General features: G+C 47.4%; 1 protein-coding gene across 2 annotated transcripts in view; it reads right to left on the bottom strand.

Annotated features, from left to right (window-relative positions):
* Positions 1-19,070, bottom strand: part of LOC140185601 (slit homolog 1 protein-like) — a 315,402-nt gene that overhangs the window by 199,908 nt on the left and 96,424 nt on the right. For both annotated transcript variants that reach the window (XM_072238998.1, XM_072238997.1), the window contains exons 5-7: positions 3,944-4,015; positions 2,815-2,886; positions 1,402-1,473 (exon numbers count right to left, since the gene is read on the bottom strand). In XM_072238998.1, the coding sequence (XP_072095099.1) occupies positions 1,402-1,473; positions 2,815-2,886; positions 3,944-4,015 (216 nt within the window). The remainder of the gene's footprint in view (positions 1-1,401; positions 1,474-2,814; positions 2,887-3,943; positions 4,016-19,070) is intronic.

The following is a 19,070-nucleotide window of genomic DNA, read 5'->3' as shown; positions in this document are numbered from 1 at the left end:
CCCAGTTATAATCTTCCATGATTCAGTGATGTCTACAATATCATACATGCCAATCTGCAACTGTGCTACAAGTTCATCGACCTCATTCTGTATACTGCTTGCATTCAAATATAACACCTTCAGTCCTGTATTCACCCTTTTCAATTTTAGCCACTTTTTAAATTGCAATTCATCCTGTGACTGCAATTTTGCCCTATCAATGGCCTCTTCTCACTACGCATTACCTCTCTTTGTGAAAAAGCTACCTCATCTTAGCACTATCATCCGCCTTTCCTACGATACTTCTTGCACTGAAATATATGCAGCTCAGGACACTAGTTGCACCGTGCTCAACCTTTTGATTCCTAACTTTGGGGTCTTACCAATATCTGCCTCCAAAACCTCTCCGCTAACTGTTCTGACACGCTAGCTCCCAACCCCCTGCAACTCTAGTTGAAACCCCAGCGTGCAGCATTAACAAACCTTTCTGCTGGGATGTTAGTCCCCCTCCAGTTAGGTGCAAACCACCCCTCTGTACAGGTCCCACCTTCCCTGGAAAAGAGACCAATGATCCAAAAACCTTATGCGTTCCTTCCTACACGAACTCCTTAACCACATGTTAAACCGTATAATCTTCCTAGTTCTGGCCTCGCTAGCATATGGTACAGTTAGCAACCCTGAGATCATAACCCTGGAGATCTTGCCCTTTAATGTAGCACCTAACTCCCTGAACTCCCTATGCAGAGCCTCGTCACTCGTCCTCCCCATGTCATTGGTACCTACATGGACCACAACCTCTGGCTGTTCACCCTCCCACTTCAGAATGCTGAGGACTCGATCCGAGATGCCCCGGGCCCTGGCATCTGGGAGGCAACATATCATCCGGGAATCTCGTTCCCGCCCACAGAGCCCCCTGTCTGTGCCTTTAACGAATCTCCTTATCACCACAATATGCCTTTTCTCGCCCACCCCCCTCCCCATCTTTCCTTCTGAGTCACAGAGCCGGACCCAGTGCCCGAGACCTTTCCTCTGTTAGTTTAACCCAAATAAAACACCTTATTGTGAGGTCCTGGGACCATGCAGGATGGGGCAGGAATTCTCCCTACTTAGTTATTTAGAGATACAGCACAGTAGCCGGCCCTGCTGTCTCAACGAGACTGCGCCACCCAAAAGCACACAAACGGTTGAAGAACTGACTGACCCATACGTCATTGGGACGTGCGAGGAAACCGGAGCACCTGATGGGAACCCACGTGGTCACAGGGAGAGACTCCTTGCAGGCAGTGGCGGGAATTGAACCCCTGTCGCTGGCACTGTAATGGTGTTACGCTACCGTGCTACAGCAATTTCTCACGGATACTGAACGGAACCAGAAAATGAGCTGACCTGAAACACTTACAGAGCCTCCAGTCACGTACTTACAAGGTGCGAAGCGTTGGCATGTGGTTGAAGCTCGAAACTGGAATACTGCTGATGTTGTTATTATTCAGCGTCCTGGAAAAAACAAAAGTCACCTGATTACTGTTTCACATTTACTGATCCATTTCCTCCCTCTGCCTCTCCTCCTGTCGGGGATTCAGTGAGACAAAATCGTGGCGGTGTGAGAGAGCGTACTGGAATCTTTGCTCGGTTCGTAGGCTAACCCCTGCAGGCTGGCTCTCCCGTCAATACTGCACATTCCCTAGAGAAACAACTGGATTACCTTCCCGTCTGCGACTCACCCGGCACGAGGTGAGGAACATCCCATGCGCCAACAATTTTCAGCCCATACCACTCAGGGACTAGTACTAATATTATTTTGTGACTGCACGGTGCTGTATCATGACTATGTGGCTTATGTGACTATATGTCCTGTGTTTTGTACCCTGAGACACAAGAGAGACTACAGAGGCGGTGGAGGGCATGATAATTATAGGAGGTTTCCTTTTCTTTCTTTCCCATGCTTTCATCATCTCTGCAAATTGTTAATACTTATAAAAACTCAAGCTGTGTTATCTGATCATACTTTACACAGCCCTCCCACTGGGTTCCCCCTCCCTCCCTCCACTGTCCCCATTTGCTCTCCCCACCTCCCTCACTTGATTCTATGTTTCACCTTCAGATTCCAGCATTTTCTCACTATTACCTATCACCTCCCAGCTTCTATTCCCATTCTCCCCTCTTCACCTGGATCCACCCATCACCCCTCCTCACCTGGATCCACCCATCACCTCCCAGATTCCATCCCACTCGCCCCTCCTCACCTGGATCCACCCATCATCTCCCATTCTCTGTTGCTATTCCCACTCTCCGCTCCTCCATCCGCCCGTCATCCCTCCTCACCTGGATCCACCCATCACCTCCCATCCTCTGTTGCTATTCCCACTCTCTGCTCCTCCATCCGCCCATCATCCCTCCTCATCTGGATCCACCAATCTTGCCCAACTTGTTCCTTCCACTTCTTTATACCCACTGTCTGCCCTTTATCGTTTAGCCAGTTGAAGGGTCTCGACCTGAAATGTTGACTGTCCATTTCCCTCCACGTGTGCTGCCCAACACACTGAGTACCTCCTGCTTCACATGTGTTGCTCCAGATTCCAGCATCTGCAGCCTCTTGTGTCTTCCCTGAGACTCCTGGGAATATAGTCTGAAGATCCTTGAGAGAACCAGTTTCCACCAGCGAAACTCCAATGAAGAACTCACATCAGAGGAGAGGTTGGGTTTATACAGCAGATATTTTGGAGAGGAACTCAACCATGGACTTTCCCATTGTGCAGGGGAAGGTCCCTGCTGTGCCTGTAATCTATCTCAGGACAGAACCCAACAGTGCGGACCAGTGGAATGGGAAGGACTTACAGAACCTCCAGGCTCCTCAACGCTCGGAACGCCCCTTCCTCGATGCAGGTAATTTGGTTTTTATCCAGCTGCCTGTATGAGTAAACAGAGACAGGGAAAGCACCCTCCAGTTGTACAATCATAATATTTATCATGTTCTTCCGGTCAAGACGACGCCAAGCAATTCCCGTGGACGGATATCAGGTCAGCGTGCACTGTGGGCAAAGACCAGCAAGGGCAAAGGCTGGCGACCTCTAGGGGTCAGTGGGTCCTGTGATCAAAGGTCCATCCAAGCAGGAAGTACAGGGACCACTTGGACAGTTACATACGTACATAAACAGAAACAGTTCAGAGGGATATAGATTAAAGACAGGTAAATGGAACAGAGTGGAGGTAAGGTTTTGGGAATCTGATGGCGGACGTTGGAAAAACGTGGACCGCCCTACGGAGATGTGGAGTTTAGTCAACGTCTCAGTGCTAGAGACATTGGAGAAAACACAGACATCAGTGCCTCCATCCTGTCAATGGAGATTGCGGTCAAGATGGTACTGAACTGCGATGTCCATCGAGGTCAGACTTAGTTGCTTTTTAGGGTCATAGGGATGGTTTTGGGGATTGAGCTGGGGAGTTGGGGCTCAGGCCAGGTTAGGGTTAGAGACAGGGATACTGATGGAAGTTAGAAGTCAGACCGGAGTCTAGGTTGTAGCACGCTCCACGGTTGCAGGTCTGTGATCCACATGGCTGGATGTCAGTTCAGCAAGCGCTGTGTGTGAAGACCACCGAGAACGAGGGCTCGTGAAACCACCCCACCACCAAGCTGGCAAGTGCCCCCACCACATCCTCAGACCATGTCGGTCATTGATGCAGACGACTCATTTCACTACATGCTTCGATATACATGTGACAAACAAAGCTGTTCTAGACACAGAATGAAGTATGGTGTCTCTCAGATGGGGTCTCTCTGATTGTTAAGTAAAACATCCCACCTTACCCTCTGCTGATGCAGTGATTACACTGGGGCCAGGGCTAATTTATAGGCCATCAAGTGCTTTTATTTCCTGAGGAAAGCCATTGATTTTGTCCTGTATTGGTGCTGGTGTGGGAAACTCATGTTGGCATGGTAACAGTCAATGCGCCACCTGGTACTCACAAATTCTTGATGTCTGTCGCTCCGCGGAATGCCTTCCTGGGAATCGCCTGGATGAAATTCTCACTCAGGTCCCTGTGGAAATGTCGGATTTCATGTTACAGTGAGGTACTTGCAGAATTAGCAAAAATATGAAATGCCTGCAGATCTTGATCGGGAAGCTGCAGCGTTGATGGTTCACAGAGCTGAGGTGCCTAAAACCAGTGGCTGGTCTCAAAATAAAAGGGCAGCCATTCAGAAGCAAGCTGAGTAAAAAGCCCTTCACTCAGAGGGTGATAAACATAGAACACAGCACAGGCCCTTTGGCACACAATTTTGTGCCAACTTTTTGATCTACTCCAAGATCAATCTAACCCTCCCCTCTTATATAGCCCTCCATTTTTCTTTCATCCATTCTGCCTAAGAGTTTCTTTAGTTGTTCTGCCTTTACCACCACCCCTGGCAGCATGTTCCATGCACCCACCACTCTCTGTGTGAAAAACTACTACTGACCTGTCCACTATATTTTCCTGAATCCGAATTAAAAAGGTGCAGGGGCTATGATGAGGTAGGTTGTGAGGACGTACAAGAGGTCGGTTCATGACTCATAACCGCGGTAAGGAAGCTGCCTTTGAGACCATTCCCTAACCCGTCACCAGTCTGACTCACAGTTAGATCACATGAGGGTGAATTATCAATTATCACAACCCCAGTTTAATCAGCCCCTCATCGTAATGCACATACACCCAGTAGCCATATTATTAGGCACCTCCCATACCGAATAAAGTGGCCACTCAGCGTATGTTCAAGGCCCTCTGCTGCTGTCGCCTATCCACTTCAAAGATTGACGTGTTGTAATGCGTCTTTATTTGAGTTACCGCCGCCATCTTGTCAGCTTGAGCCAGTTTGGCTGCTCTCTTCTGACCTCTCTCATTAACAAGGCATTTTTGCCTACAGAACTGCTGCTTACTGTATGTTTCTCACGCCATTCTCTGTAAACTATTTGCGAAAATCCCGAGGTGATCAGCAGTTTCTGAGATACTCAAACCACCTCGTCTGTAACCAGCAACCATTCCACGGTCAAAGTCACTTAGATCACATTTCTTACCCATTCTGATATTTGGTCTGAACATCAACTGAACCTCTTGACCACGCCTGCATGCTTTTATGCTTTGAGTTGCTGCTACATGATTGGCTAATTTAGATATTTGCATTAACAAGCAAGTGTATAGATGTACCTAACAAAGTGGCCACTGAGTGTATTTCTAGAGCAGTGTTGGAGGGAAGGTTGAATGTGTACGCAGAAGAGAGAGGAACAGTCTAAAGGTTAGACAAGGAGGCGTGAGCAGAGGCTGCTGTGCATCATAATCACGGCAGAGCTTGGATCAGCTAATCTCTGCAGCAGCCTCAGATGGTGTTAAGCCTCATTTCCTTTTCTCCAAGGTGTGTTCTGCTCTCTCCCCAGGTATTCTCGACAACTGCAACACTTGTTCCCCTCTCGTTAGCGTCCACCCCCGCTTCCAACATGCCACTGCTCCACGGAAAGCTGGTTTATCTCTGGCAGGGAAGGAAATCTTTGGATCGGACTGACGAGGCTGAGTCTAAGCCGCACACGGGGGCTGGAGGTGCCCACTCTGCTCAGATACAGCCCCAGTCCTCTCCAGAACACCACCAAGCCATGATGAACACACAGAAATTACTGGAGGAAATGAGCAGGTCAGGCAGCATCTACAGAGGGCAATAAGCAGTTGACATTTCAGATTGAGACCCTTCATCAGGACCGGAAAGGGAGGGGGCAGAAGTCAGAAAAAGGTGGTGGGGAGGGGTAGGAGTACAAGCTGGAAGGTGACAGGTGAAGGGAGATGAGGTGGAAGATGGGCGGGTGGGGGAGGGAGGAATGAAGTTAGAAGTTGGGAGGAGATAAATGGAAGAGTTAAAGGGCTGAAGAAGAAGGAATCAGATAGGAGAGGGCCTATCCCCCTCGATAGTTTTATCCTCTCCATAGGTGCTACCTGACCTGTTGAGTTCTCTTAGCATTTTGTATGTGTTGCTCTGGATTTCCAGCATCTGCAGGATCTCTTGTGATAACCAAGTCCTGAGTGGCGCTATACAAATGCAAAAGCGACTTCTTTGGCTTCAGGACCAAAATAGTGCCCCCTTAAAGACAGCAGCATTGCATGGCGTTCTCATCTGCCCCAAATATTTCACAGGTTAAGAACTGGAGATAGACATTAATTGACATTAATGCAGAGGAAATCTGGAAGATAAAGACAGCTTCTACATTAGCCGGAGCAGAAGAGGCAAAAGGTTTTGTTGCTAATTGACTCTTCAGTGAGAGCACGTAATGTATATTATCGATGAGGCTAATTGCATATGACAGTGGGGCCCTGGGGTGTCCAGTTATTTTTAACCCTCTGTGATCCAGGGCTGTCCACTAGATTTGACCTTAGGCGCCATCAAATGGCAGACCCAGCAGCCAGTGACCAGGGTCATTTCTGGGTTTAGGGATCTACGCTCAAAGAAGAGTTTATAGAAATAAGGCTGCTTTCAGGACAGGCCCTTTGGTCCACAATGTTATGCCAAACAATTCAACTAACAAACATATAACTAAACTTATTCCTTCTGCCTACACAAGGACAATACCCTTCCATGTTCTGCACATTCATATGCCTATCTAAGAGCCTCTTAAATGCCTCTGACGTACCTGCCTGCACCACCTCTGGTGGCACATTCCAGATACCCACCACTCTCCAAGGAGAACTTGCCTTCTTCGCATTACCACCATCAGGGAGGAGGTAACGGAGCCTGAAGACCCACACTCAATGTTTGAAGAGTAGCTTCTTCACTTCCGCCAACGGTCCATGAACTCCTGAACACAACCTCATTATTAGATCATAAGACCGTAAGTCATGGGAGCAGAATTAAGCATTTGGCCAATCAAGACTGCACTGCTATTTGATCACGGCTTATTTATTTTCCCTCTCAACTCATTCTCCAGCCTTCTCTCTGTAACATTTGGGGAGGGGGAGCGGCCTCCCTCCCCCTGTAACATTTGACCCTTACTAATTAATAACATATCAACCTCAGCTTCAAATATACCCAGTGACTTGATCTCCACAGCCACCTGGGGCAACGAATTTCAGATTCACCCCTCTCTGGCTAAGTAAAGTTCTCCTCACTTCTGTTCTGAAAGGACACCCCTCCGTTACGAGGCTGTGCCCTCTGGCCCACTATTGGAAACCTCCTCTGTGATATCCACTTTTAATATTTGTTAAGTTCCAATGAGATCCTCCCTCACTCTTATCAACTCCAGTGAGTGCAGGGGCGGAGCCACAAAATGTTGCTCATACATTACCCATTCATAGAATCATTCTTGTGAACCTCCTCTGGATCCTCTCCAATGCCGGCAGATCCTTTCGATGTGGGGCCTAAAACTGCTCACAGTACTCCAAAAGTGATCTGACTAATGCCTTAAAAGGTCTCAGCATTACATCCTTGTGTTTATATTCTAGTCTTCTCAAAATGAATGCTGACATTTCATTTGCCTTCCTGCAAGTTAACCTTTAGGGAAACCTGCACGAGGACTCCCAAGTCCTCTTGTACAGCTGATTTCTTATTCCTTTCTTTTGCACTGGAGGAGGAGAAGACGGCAGCGCGACGCAGCGCGCAGCGGCTACTCCGGTTAATAATATCTGTTATCTGTCAAGTAGGGTGCCGTGCACAATCCTGATTTGATGGAGACAGATGTGAGAGCACGGAGGAACATCTGGTGAAACTTCTGAAATGCCTGTTTCTCTGCCGCTGCTACTGTGTAATCCAGAATCTCCAGAGGAGAAGGCCCCGAATCCTCGGCTTTGCTTGTTGCTCAGCGGCCGGCGCAGGGTTGAAGCGCTCGGCAGGGATGGTGCTCGGTGTTCGGTGTCGGAGGCTCGAAGTTTTCGGACGGACTCAGAGTCGGCTGTGGTTGGGTGCTTCCAGGATGCTGTATCGGCAAGTTTGCGGCGCTGGAGGTTCATGGCAGGGAGAGTTTCTCCCTTCTACCGTCTGCGTGAGATGATGGGGCTATCGGGACTTTGAGACTTTTTTTTACCGTGCCCATGGTCTGCTCTTTGTCAAATTACGGTATTGCTTTGCACTGTTGTAACTATATGTTATAATTATGTGGTTTTTGTCAGTTTTAGTCTTGGTCTGTCCTGTGTTTCTGTTATATCATACTAGAGGAACAATGTATCATTTCTTAATGCATGCATTTCTAAATGACAATAAACGAGGACTGAGTGTCCTCATAAGCTAATTTTTGGTAATCTTACATATTTGCACTGTACTGCTGATGCTCTTGAACAAACTTCATGCCTTGTGTTGGTGATGATAAACCAGATTCTGATTCTGTCTGTCTCATTGTTCGTTCCCGCAGTGTAAGTGCAGATTTGGCATCAGCAGTGACAACAGTGACAAGTGAGTCACACCAATGCACTTAAGCACAATTGTTTCAGAGAGGGAGGTGAAGAAGGCTTTTGGCTCACTCGCCTTCATTGCTCAGGGCACTGAGTATAGAAACTAGTATGTCGTGTTGCAGCTGTGCAAGACGTTGGTGAGGTTGCGTTTGGAATACCATGTTCAGTTTTGGCCACCCTGCAATTGGAAAGATGCCGTTAAGCCGGAAAGAGAGCAGAGAAGAGTTACAAGGAGCAGAAAAGATTTACCAGAAAGCTACAGGCCAGTACTTTATTTCTTGACAACTGAGGGGTGGCCTTAGAAAAGTGCTGAAATCATTGATAGGGTGAATACAAACAGGCTTTTCCCCAGGATTTGGAAACCAGAGTGCATAGATTTAAGGCAAAAGGGACAAGACCTGAAGGAGTCCTGAGGGACAACTTTTGTACCAGTGCATGTATGGAATGAGAGGAAATGATTAGGGCACATTTTAACAAACATTTCATAAGGTACATGGATAAGAGAGGCTTAGAGAGATAAGGATCAAATTTTTGTGTATGGGACCAATTTAGATGGGCATCATAAGCACAAGGGATCTGACAGATTCTGGAAACTTAGCATAATGCACACAAAATCATGGAGGTACTGATGAAGGGTCTGAGCTGAAAACGTCAACTGTTTATTCCTCTCCATAGATGCTGCCTAACATGTTGAGTTCCTCCAGCATTTTGTGTGTGTAGCTTAGATAGGTACTGTATCTTGTTAGCAAGGACAAGTTCAGCCAAGGAGCCTGTTTCAGTGATGTACTGCTCAATAATTCTGACTGAACCTTGAATCCTGGAAAGACAAAGTGTTTTTAAGAGAAATAAGCGGGAATGAAGTGACAGAAAATGAAAGAGTTCAATAGAGAAACAACAGGATAGAATATAGAGACTAAAAGGGAGAGGCAGCGAAAGAGAGAATTGTGAGATGGAGAGGTGGGTGGTAGAGCGAGAGATAGAGAGGCACAAAATGAGCCAGAGGGAGAGAGAAGAGCAAAATGGAGAGATGGAGACAAAGAAAGGAACCTTTCCCTGGGCAGGGAGTGCGTTGGGCTCTGAGGTCAATTGCTCATTCCAGGCTGACAGGCTGACTGTCTGACCTGGGGACCTGATGCCCTCTTTAGTGTGATGTGGGAACTGCCTATCACCACCTGGTGTCACCAGGGATATTGGTAGCCTCCTGCATCCTCTCTGATGCAGTGGGTGGGGAAGATCACATGGGCTCTGGCTGGAGGGAGTGCAGGGAAACACAAGGACCATGGAAACCCAGAACTCTCTCTGTGGGAACAGTCCTGAGGCTGTGGATATTGCAGGACTAAGACCAAAGGATTTCTACTGGGCAAGGTGATTAAAGAGTGTGGGCCAAAGGGGTTAGATAATGTTAGGACATTGAACAGAACAGCTCAGTACACTATTCGATGTTGTGCCAACCTCTTAACCTACTCCAACATCAATATAACCCTTCCCTCTTACATAGCCCTCCAGTTTTCTTTCATCCTTGTGTCTCAGTAAGAGTCTCTTAAATGTACCTAATGTATCTGCCTCTACCACCACTCTGACACGGCATACCACTCTCTGCGTAAAAAGGCAAGCCCCTAACATCCCCTCCATTAACTTCCCTCCAATCAACCTGAAATTATACCCCCTCGCATCAGCCCTGGGGAAAGTCTCTACCTGTCCACTTGACCTGTGCCTCTTATCATCTTGTTCACCTCTCATCCTCCTTCACTCCAAAGGGAAAAGCCCGGCTCACTCAGCCTTTCCTCGTAAGACATGCTCTCCAATCCAGGCAGAGTCCTGGTAAATCTTCTCTGCTGCCTCTCTGAAGCTTCCAGATCCTTCCTGTAATGAGGCGACCAGACTTGAACACAATGCTCCAGGTGGTCTGACCACCCTACCCTAGTAGTATGCCAACTGCCCTGCCCATGATCATGAGAAACTGCAGAGAGCTGTGGACTCAACTCAGCACATCATAGAAACCAGCCTCCCCTCCGTGGACTGTGTCTGCATTTCTTGCTGCCTTGGTAAAGCAGCCAGCATAATCAAAGACCCCACTCCCCCTAGACATTCTCTCTTCTCACCTCTTCCACGAAGCAGAAAATACAAAAGCCTGAAAGCACGTAGCACCAGGGTCAAGGACAGCTTCAATCCTGCTAACACAATACGATGGACTCTTGACCTCACAATTTATCACCACATGGCCTTGCACCTTACTGACTACTTACATTGCACATTCTCTGTAACTGTAGTATCTCATTCTGCATTCTGCTCTTGTACTAGCTCAATGCATTGGTGATGAAATGATCTGTATCAATGTAATGCAAAACAAAGTACCTTGCTACATGTGACAATAATAAACCAATTTACCAATGTTTCATGTTTTTTCCCTTCATCATGCCCGACGCCGGCCCCCTAGGCCTGAGTCAATGTTGTAGTAGTAGTCCCTTCATCTACTTTTGCCTCTGCTACTCTTTCCATCTCTTTGACTCTATAATTCTCCATCTCAGTTTCTATCTCTCCATCTCATTTAATTTCTAATACCTTCATTTTTTACCTCACCATTTCCTTTTCTCTATCTCCTAGCATCATAGTCACAGTCAAAGAGGACGGCAGCACAGAAACATGCCCTTCGGCCCATCTGGTCCTTGCTGAACTATTAATCTGCACCAGGGCTATGGCCATCCATTTTCTTATCCGGACTTCTCTTAAAATCAAACCCGCATCCACCACTTCTGCTGGCAGCTCACTCCATACTCACATCACCTTCTGAGTGAAGAAGTTCCCCCTTGGGTTCCTTTCACACTTAACCCATGACCTCTCGTTCTAGTCTCACCCAAACTCAATGGAAAAAGCCAGGTTGCATTTACCCTATTTATACCCCTCATAATTTTGTATATCTCTATCAAATACCCCCTCATCCTCCAACACTCCGGGGAATAAAGTCCAGACCTGTTCAACCTTTCCCTAAAACTCAGGTCCTCAAGTCCCAGCCCCTTCCTTATACACTTTCACTATACTCTTTCAATCCTTTTGGTAACTATCCTGTCGGTCAGTGACTGGAAATGCACACAATACTCCAAATATGGCCTCACCAATATCTTGTACAACTTCAACATAACATCACAACTCCTGTACTCACTGCTCTCACTCTCTCTGTCTCTCTTGCTCTCTCTCAGTCTTTCCCTCCCTCCCTTCCTCTTTCTCTCTCTCCCTCTTTCTCTCTCCCTCTCTCACTTTCCCTCCCACCTTTCCTCTTTCTCTCTCTCTCTCTCTATTTCTATCTCTATCTCTTCCCCCATCTCTCCTCCTTTCTCTCTCATCCCCCCTCCCACTCCCTCACATACACTCTTTTATTTCGATCTCTCTCAGCCTCAGCCTTGCCGCCTGCCGGTTTACATGGCTGAGCTCCACCGAGGTCACAGCCCTTAGAGGACAAAAGACGCACAGCTGCCGACCCCCTCCCCTAACACACACAAGCCCCTCTCCTGCCCATGGTGTTGACGGAGAGGAGGGAGCAGCTGCTGTACTCCAATATCAGCTACGTTCAACTCATTGTCGACCGTGAAACTTGATCGACTTAAATAAAGCACCCAGCAAACATTTTTACATTGGGAAACAGGTCAAGTAGATTAACCCTTTGGGCTCTCCTGCTGCCTCAGGGTCAAGGAGATGACATTGTCCCTTGGAATATAACACCATTTTGGGATGTAATGTTGAAGTTATATAAGATGCTGGTGAGGCCTAATTTGGAGTACTGTGTGCAGTTTTGGTCACCTATCTACAAGGAAGATTTAACTAAGGTTGAAAGAGCCCAGAGAAAATTTACAAGTATGTTGCCAGGACTTGAGAACCTGAGTTAAGTTGTCCAGTTCTGGTCACCTCACTATAGGAAGGATGCAGAAGCATTGGAAAGGGTACAGAGGAGATTTACCAGGATGCTGCCTGGTTTAGAGAGTATGCATTATGATCAGAGATTAAGGGAACTAGGGCTTTACTCTTTGGAGAGAAGGAGGATGAGAGGAGACATGATAGAGGTGTACAAGATAATAAGAGGAATAGATAGAGTGGATAGCCAGCGCCTCTTCCCCAGGGCAACACTGCTCAATACAAGAGGACATGGCTTTAAGGTAAGGGGTGGGAAGTTCAAGGGGGATATTAGAGGAAGGTTTTTTACTCAGAGAGTGGTTGGTGCGTGGAATACACTGCCTGAGTCAGTGGTGGAGGCAGATACACTAGTGAAGTTTAAGAGACTACTAGACAGGTATATGGAGCAATTTAAGGTGGGGAGTTATGTAGGAGGCAGGGTTTGGGGGTCGGCACAACAATGTGGGCCAAAGGGCCTGTACTGTGCTGTACTGTTCTATGTTCTATGTTCTATGTTATAGGGAGAGGTTGAATAAGTTAGGAGTTTATTCTCTGGAGTGTAGGAGAATGAGGGGAGATTTCACTGAAGTAGACAAAATTATGAGAGGTATAAACAGGGTAAATGCATGACTTTTGCCACTGAAGTTCGGTGAGACTAGAGGTCATGGATTAAGGGTGAAAGGTGAAATGTTTAAGGGGAACCTGAAGGGGAGCTTCTTCTCTCAGAAGGTGGTGTGAGTGTGGGACAAGCTGCCAGCAGAAGTGGTGGATGCAGGTTTGATTTCAACATTTAATAGAAATTTGGATAGGTACATGGATAGGATATGGAGGGCTATGATCTAGGTGCAGGTCAATGGGATCGATGGGACTAGGCAGATTAATAGTTCAGCATGGGCTAGATGGGCCGAAGGGCCTGCTTCAGTGCTGTAGTGTTCTATGATGCTACGACTTTGTTTCAACTCCATTTCATCTGTGTCCATTTAATCCTAAAGGGATTGGACAGGCTAGATGCAGGAAGATTGTTCCCGATGTTGGGGAAGTCCAGAACGAGGGGTCACAGTTTGAGGATAAAGGGGATGCCTTTTAGGACCGAGATGAGGAAAAACTTCTTCACACAGAGAGTGGTGAATCTGTGGAATTCTCTGCCACAGGAAACAGTTGAGGCCAGTTCATTGGCTATATTTAAGAGGGAGTTAGATATGGCCCTTGTGGCTACGGGGATCAGGGGGTATGGAGGGAAGGCTGGGGCGGGGTTCTGAGTTGGATGATCAGCCATAATCATAATAAATGGTGGTACAGGCTCGAAGGGCCGAATGGCCTACTCCTGCACCTATTTTCTATGTTTCTATGTTTCTATGTGTCCCTCTTGACTCGAGAGGGAGGAGGCACCAAGAAGGGAATGTGGGTAGGAAATCAGTCAGGACTCAGAGTACAAATGGGCAAAGAGGGAGGATGAGGGTAAGAGTCGATTTATAAATGGATAGGGTGTGGGACACTCGGGAAATGGGCCGGGTTTGTGGAGAAGGCTCCATGCTGCTGGATGAATGCATTTCAGATGCTGTAAAAATCAGCAGCACAGAGGCGCAGTGGGAAGAGCCAATGGCACACAACTCCGGAGACCTGAGTTCGATCCTTACCTCGGGCGCTGTCTAGGAGCTTGCACATTCTCCCCGTGACAGAGTGGGCTTCCTCCGAGTGCTCTGGTTTCCTCGTACATCCCGAGGAGGAGGCACAGGTTAGTAATTTACCTGGATGTTGTAAATCAGCCCTAGTGCCCCAGTGTGTGAGTGAGAGGTAAAATCTAAGGGGAGTTGTTGGGAATGTGGGGGAAATAGATAGTATGGGGGGGGCGGAATCAGAGGTAAATTTTTTTACAGAGGGTGGTGGGTGTGTGGAATGCCCCGCTAGCAGTGGTGGTAGAAGAAGATACATTAGGAATGTTTAAGAAGCTCTTAGTTAGGCACATGGATGATAGAAAAATGGAGGAAGGGTTAGATTGACCTTTGAGTAGGTTAAAAGTTCAGGACAACAGAACTTTCTATGCTCTACCATTTCAACTACTATGTAATAAAATGGGTTGGGGTAAAATTGATAAACGAATGGGCAATTTGTGGTCAGTACAAACTCGACAGGCCGAATGGCCGGTTTCTGTGCTGTACAAAAGCACAGGGGAAGTGAAATTCTCCAGGAGGGAGAGAAAAAAAAAACATAAGGTTTTCTAGGCTGCACCAGAGCTAGCGGAGAGAGAGGCTGGGGATGGGAGGTGGGTGGGCGTGGGGGCAGACGGGGAGGGTTAATGTCTTGCTGCTTTCTGCTGGCGACAAAGGTCCGACGGTAAATAGAGTTAGACCACCCAGAACTAGTTTGTAAGCCTCAGCCTACTGGTAGATGGAACATGAAATGACCAAGATACTAATACATGAGGTGGACAGCTGTGACAAATGGATTTCCACACTCGCGGGTAGAAGATGGTTGAATAAAAATGGAAAATAATGAAACCAGTGTACTGTCCGAGCAGATTATTGTACTGAAGATCCAAAAGATGGGGATTGGGTTGGGTTAGGAGGTGCGGCAAGATGATCCTGAGCATATCTAGAATGTAGAACAGGACAGCAGAAGTACAGGCCCTTCGGCCCATAATATTGTGCTGACCCACTGTATATAAACAATTAATCTAAGCCTTCCCTCCTACAGAGTTACAACCTTCAATTTCACTTTTATCCTTGTGCCTATGTCAGAGCATCTTAAATGTCCCTCACATATTGGCTTAGCCAACAACCCCAGCAGAGCTTTCCAGGTACCTATCACACTCTTCGCCAAATCCGACCTCTGACATCCTCAAAATTTTCCTCCAATCAACTTGAAATGATGTTCTCTGGCATTATCCATTGTTGCCCTGGTAAAAAAGGCATTTGCTGTCCACTCTATTTATGCCTCTTATAGTGTAATGCCCCTCTATCAAATCACCTCTCATCCTCCTTCACTCCAGAGAGGAAAGCCCCACCTTGCTCAACTTATCCTCATAAGACTTGTCTCTCTAATCCAGGCAGAATCCTGGTAAACCTCTGCACTCTCTGAAGCTTTCACAGCCTTCCTATATTGAACTAAACACAGTATTCCAAGTGTGGTCCAGCTCGGGTTTTATAGAGCTGCAACATTATCTCACAGCTCCTGAACTCAATCCCCTGATGCTAACCCGTGCTGTCCCTGCCCTGGGAGTGTGTGATGGGACAGTGTAGAGGGAGCTTCACTCTGTATCTAACCCGTGCTGTCCCTGTCCTGGGAGTGTGTGATGGGACAGTGTAGAGGGAGCTTCACTCTGTATCTAACCCGTGCTGTCCCTACCTGGGAGTGTGTGATGGGACAGTGTAGAGGGAGCTTCACTCTGTATCTAACCCGTGCTGTCCCTGCCCTGGGAGTGTGTGATGGGACAGTGTAGAGGGGGCTTCACTCTGTATCTAACCCGTGCTGTCCCTGTCCTGGGAGTGTGTGATGGGACAGTGTAGAGGGAGCTTCACTCTGTATCTAACCCGTGCTGTCCCTACCTGGGAGTGTGTGATGGGACAGTGTAGAGGGAGCTTCACTCTGTATCTAACCCGTGCTGTCCCTGCCCTGGGAGTGTGTGATGGGACAGTGTAGAGGGAGCTTCACTCTGTATCTAACCCGTGCTGTCCCTGTCCTGGGAGTGTGTGATGGGACAGTGTAGAGGGAGCTTCACTCTGTATCTAACCCGTGCTGTCCCTGCCCTGGGAGTGTGTGATGGGACAGTGTAGAGGGAGCTTCACTCTGTATCTAACCTGTGCTGTCCCTGTCCTGGGAGTGAGTGATGGAACAGTCAGTTCTTGACATTCCTCTTGGCTGTCATAATGAGTGTATTGTGATGACACTCTGTTGGCCTTTCTCCATTCACAATGTTCTTTAGGATATATCTCTAAGCAAAGAGTCAAGCCGAAGAGTGGAGTGGGGACAAGCTCCCACTACCTAAAAGTGCTCCTCACGGCATGGGCTTCAAATAGCCTCTGACAACCAAGTCCAACGCCTGGCCTTCTCGTGTGGCTTAGCCTCTAAGCCCAGCGGAACTGTTTCTACTGACAGGAGAAGGGGCCGAAGGCAGGTCCTGGCACCTTAAAACCAGTGCTTCGGGTAGATGGATCTCATCAGCCTGGGAAGGCAGTCCATCTAAGACAGGGAAACTCTGATTTCAAACCTCCGCTGCCTTGCGTCCATACCCACTCGTGGGAAAGGCTTCGGGAGTAAACCCTGAGGACAAATCCGGAGCTGGAGTCCCTAAGACAGTCCGACGTTGCCTTCAACCTCGTTCTGGCAGCTCCTGCGACGACACTGGTGCCAAGCTGTATCAGCCCTTGCCCTTCCCTTGGACAACATCGGTGTCATGGAGAGGGGAGACTTGCAGCATGGGCAACTGCCGGTCTTCCATACAAGCTTGCCCAGGCCTGCGCGCTGGAGAGGACATTCCAGCGTCGCCTCACACAGCAGATGCTGCTCTACCAGCACAGACTGAAGCAAGACTTTCCAGACACAGATCCAGGGTCTCGCGAGACTAACAGATGCCACCACAAACTCCAAGCCAATGGTTGAACGGATGACTTCACTCCATCTGGATCTTAAGGTTACAGGTTACATTCCCTCTCTGGGGATTGAATGCAAACCCCAAGTTGTCTCTGGCGTTCAAGTTATGTGGGAAACCAGTAGAGGTGTCACCTTACATAACAACCACTCTCTCCACCACAGACCTGGGGCCTCGGTGAACCAATCTGATCATGGTCCTCCTTTCTTTAAAGTGTTCCCGGTGGTATAAAGGCCTCCTTTGGAAAGAGCAGCGGCCAGCACAGGATGAAAGAGCTAGGTGTCATCATTTACACCTGAGATATCAGATGGTGAAATATTGGAGCCCAATGGTCCAAACACAACAGGTTTACAATCACACTCTCACATTTTTCTGTGAAACAGAGGGCATATAGGCAGTATTTCACAGGGTGATGTGCCAGTGCACTCCTGCAGTGAATGTGCCACCCTTCTCCAACCTACCTCAGTCTCATCTTTTTTTCTGGAGACTAAAAGAATTTAAGGTGGAGGTAATGTTGTATTAGGGTGTAGAATTGTTTTTCTTTTTGGACAACACTCACAAAGTGCCGGAGGAACTCAGAGGGTCAGGCAGCATCTACAATGAGGAATAAATAGCCAATGTTTCAGGCCAAGATCCCTCATCAGGAGTGCAGGACTGGAAAGGAAGGGGGCAGAGGACAGAAGAAGAAGTGCAGTGGGGTGGGGTGGTGGAAGAGTAGCTGATAGATGAGACCAGGTGAGAGGGAAGGTGGGGAATGATAATGAAAAGCTCAGAGGTGATAGCTGGAAGATGTAAAGGGCTGAATTTGCAGGGAAAGTGCCTTCTAATCAAATAAAAATGTAATCTGCCCAAGCATGGCGAAAAAAAGGTTGCTCTGTGACAAGGGATGTTCACATACTGTTCAGTCCTGATGAAGACGCTTGGCACAAACCATTGCTGTTTGTTCCTCTCTAGAGATGAAGCCAAACCTACTGAGTTCCTGCAACAGCTTGCATTTGTTGTTCTGGATTTCCAGCATCTGCATTATCTCTTGTATTTGTTTTCTCCTTCTTGTAGTTTAACTTTCCTATGCTAGCTTGTATTTTTATATACTCAACTAATAATCACCTTTTAGCTTCTATATTTTCCTAGAAGCTTCTCAGTTTTTCCTGCAGTAGGTGTCACACCACCTGAAACTGGCTATTTTACAGGTTTAATTGTTATCACTGGAATGTTATAGAGTCATACAGAAATACAGCTCAGAAACAGGCCCTTCAGCCCATCTAGTCCATGTCAAAAACCATTTAAACTGCCTACTCCCAACAACCTGCACCAGGACCATAGCCCTCCATATCCCTACTATCCATGTACCTATCCAAACTTCTCTTAAACGTCAAAATCAAGCTCGCATGGACCATTTTTGCCATCAGCTCACTCCACACTCTCACACCCTCTGAGTGAAGCATTTTTCCCTCAAGTTCCCTTTAAACTTCTCACCTTTCACCCTTAACACATGACCTCTGGTTGTAGTCTCACCCAACCTCAGTGAGAAAAGCCTGCTTGCATTTACCCTATCTTTACTGCTCATAATTTTGTATACCTCTATGAACTCTCCCCTCAATCTTCTACGTTCTAAGGAATACAATCCTAATCTATTCAATCTTTCCTTATAACTCAGGTCCTCCAGACCCAGCAACATTCTTGCAAATTTTCTCTGCACTCTTTCAACCTTGTTTACATCTTTTCTGTAGGCAGGTGACCAAAGCTGCACACAATACTCCAACATCTCAACCAATACAGCTTCAACATAACATCCCATCTCCTGTGCTCAGTACATTGATTTATGAAGGCCCATGTGCCAGAAAGCTTTCTTTAGGGTCCTTTCTACCTGTGATGTCGCTTTCAACAAGTTATGGACCTGTATTCCCAGACCCCTTTGTTCTACCACACTCCTCAATGCCCTACCGTTCACCGTGTATGACCTTCTTTGGTTGGTCCTACCAAAGTGCAAAATCTTGCACTGTCTGCATTAAATTCCACCTGCTATTCTTCAATCCATTTTCCCAGCTGATGCAGATCCCTCTGCAAGCCACGATAGCCTTCCTCGCTGTCCACTACGCCCCTAATTTTGGTGTCATCCGCAAATTTGCTGATCTTTATAACCACATTATCAGCCCGATCACTGATATAGATAACAAACAATAAAGGACCCAGCTCCAATCCCTGTGGCACACCAGTAATCACA

The sequence above is a fragment of the Mobula birostris genome, chromosome 21 (assembly GCF_030028105.1).
Source record: "Mobula birostris isolate sMobBir1 chromosome 21, sMobBir1.hap1, whole genome shotgun sequence".
Taxonomy (NCBI): Eukaryota; Metazoa; Chordata; class Chondrichthyes; order Myliobatiformes; family Myliobatidae; genus Mobula; species Mobula birostris.
Note: the sequence above shows the minus strand (reverse complement) of the source record. Positions and strands in the feature narration are given on the sequence as shown.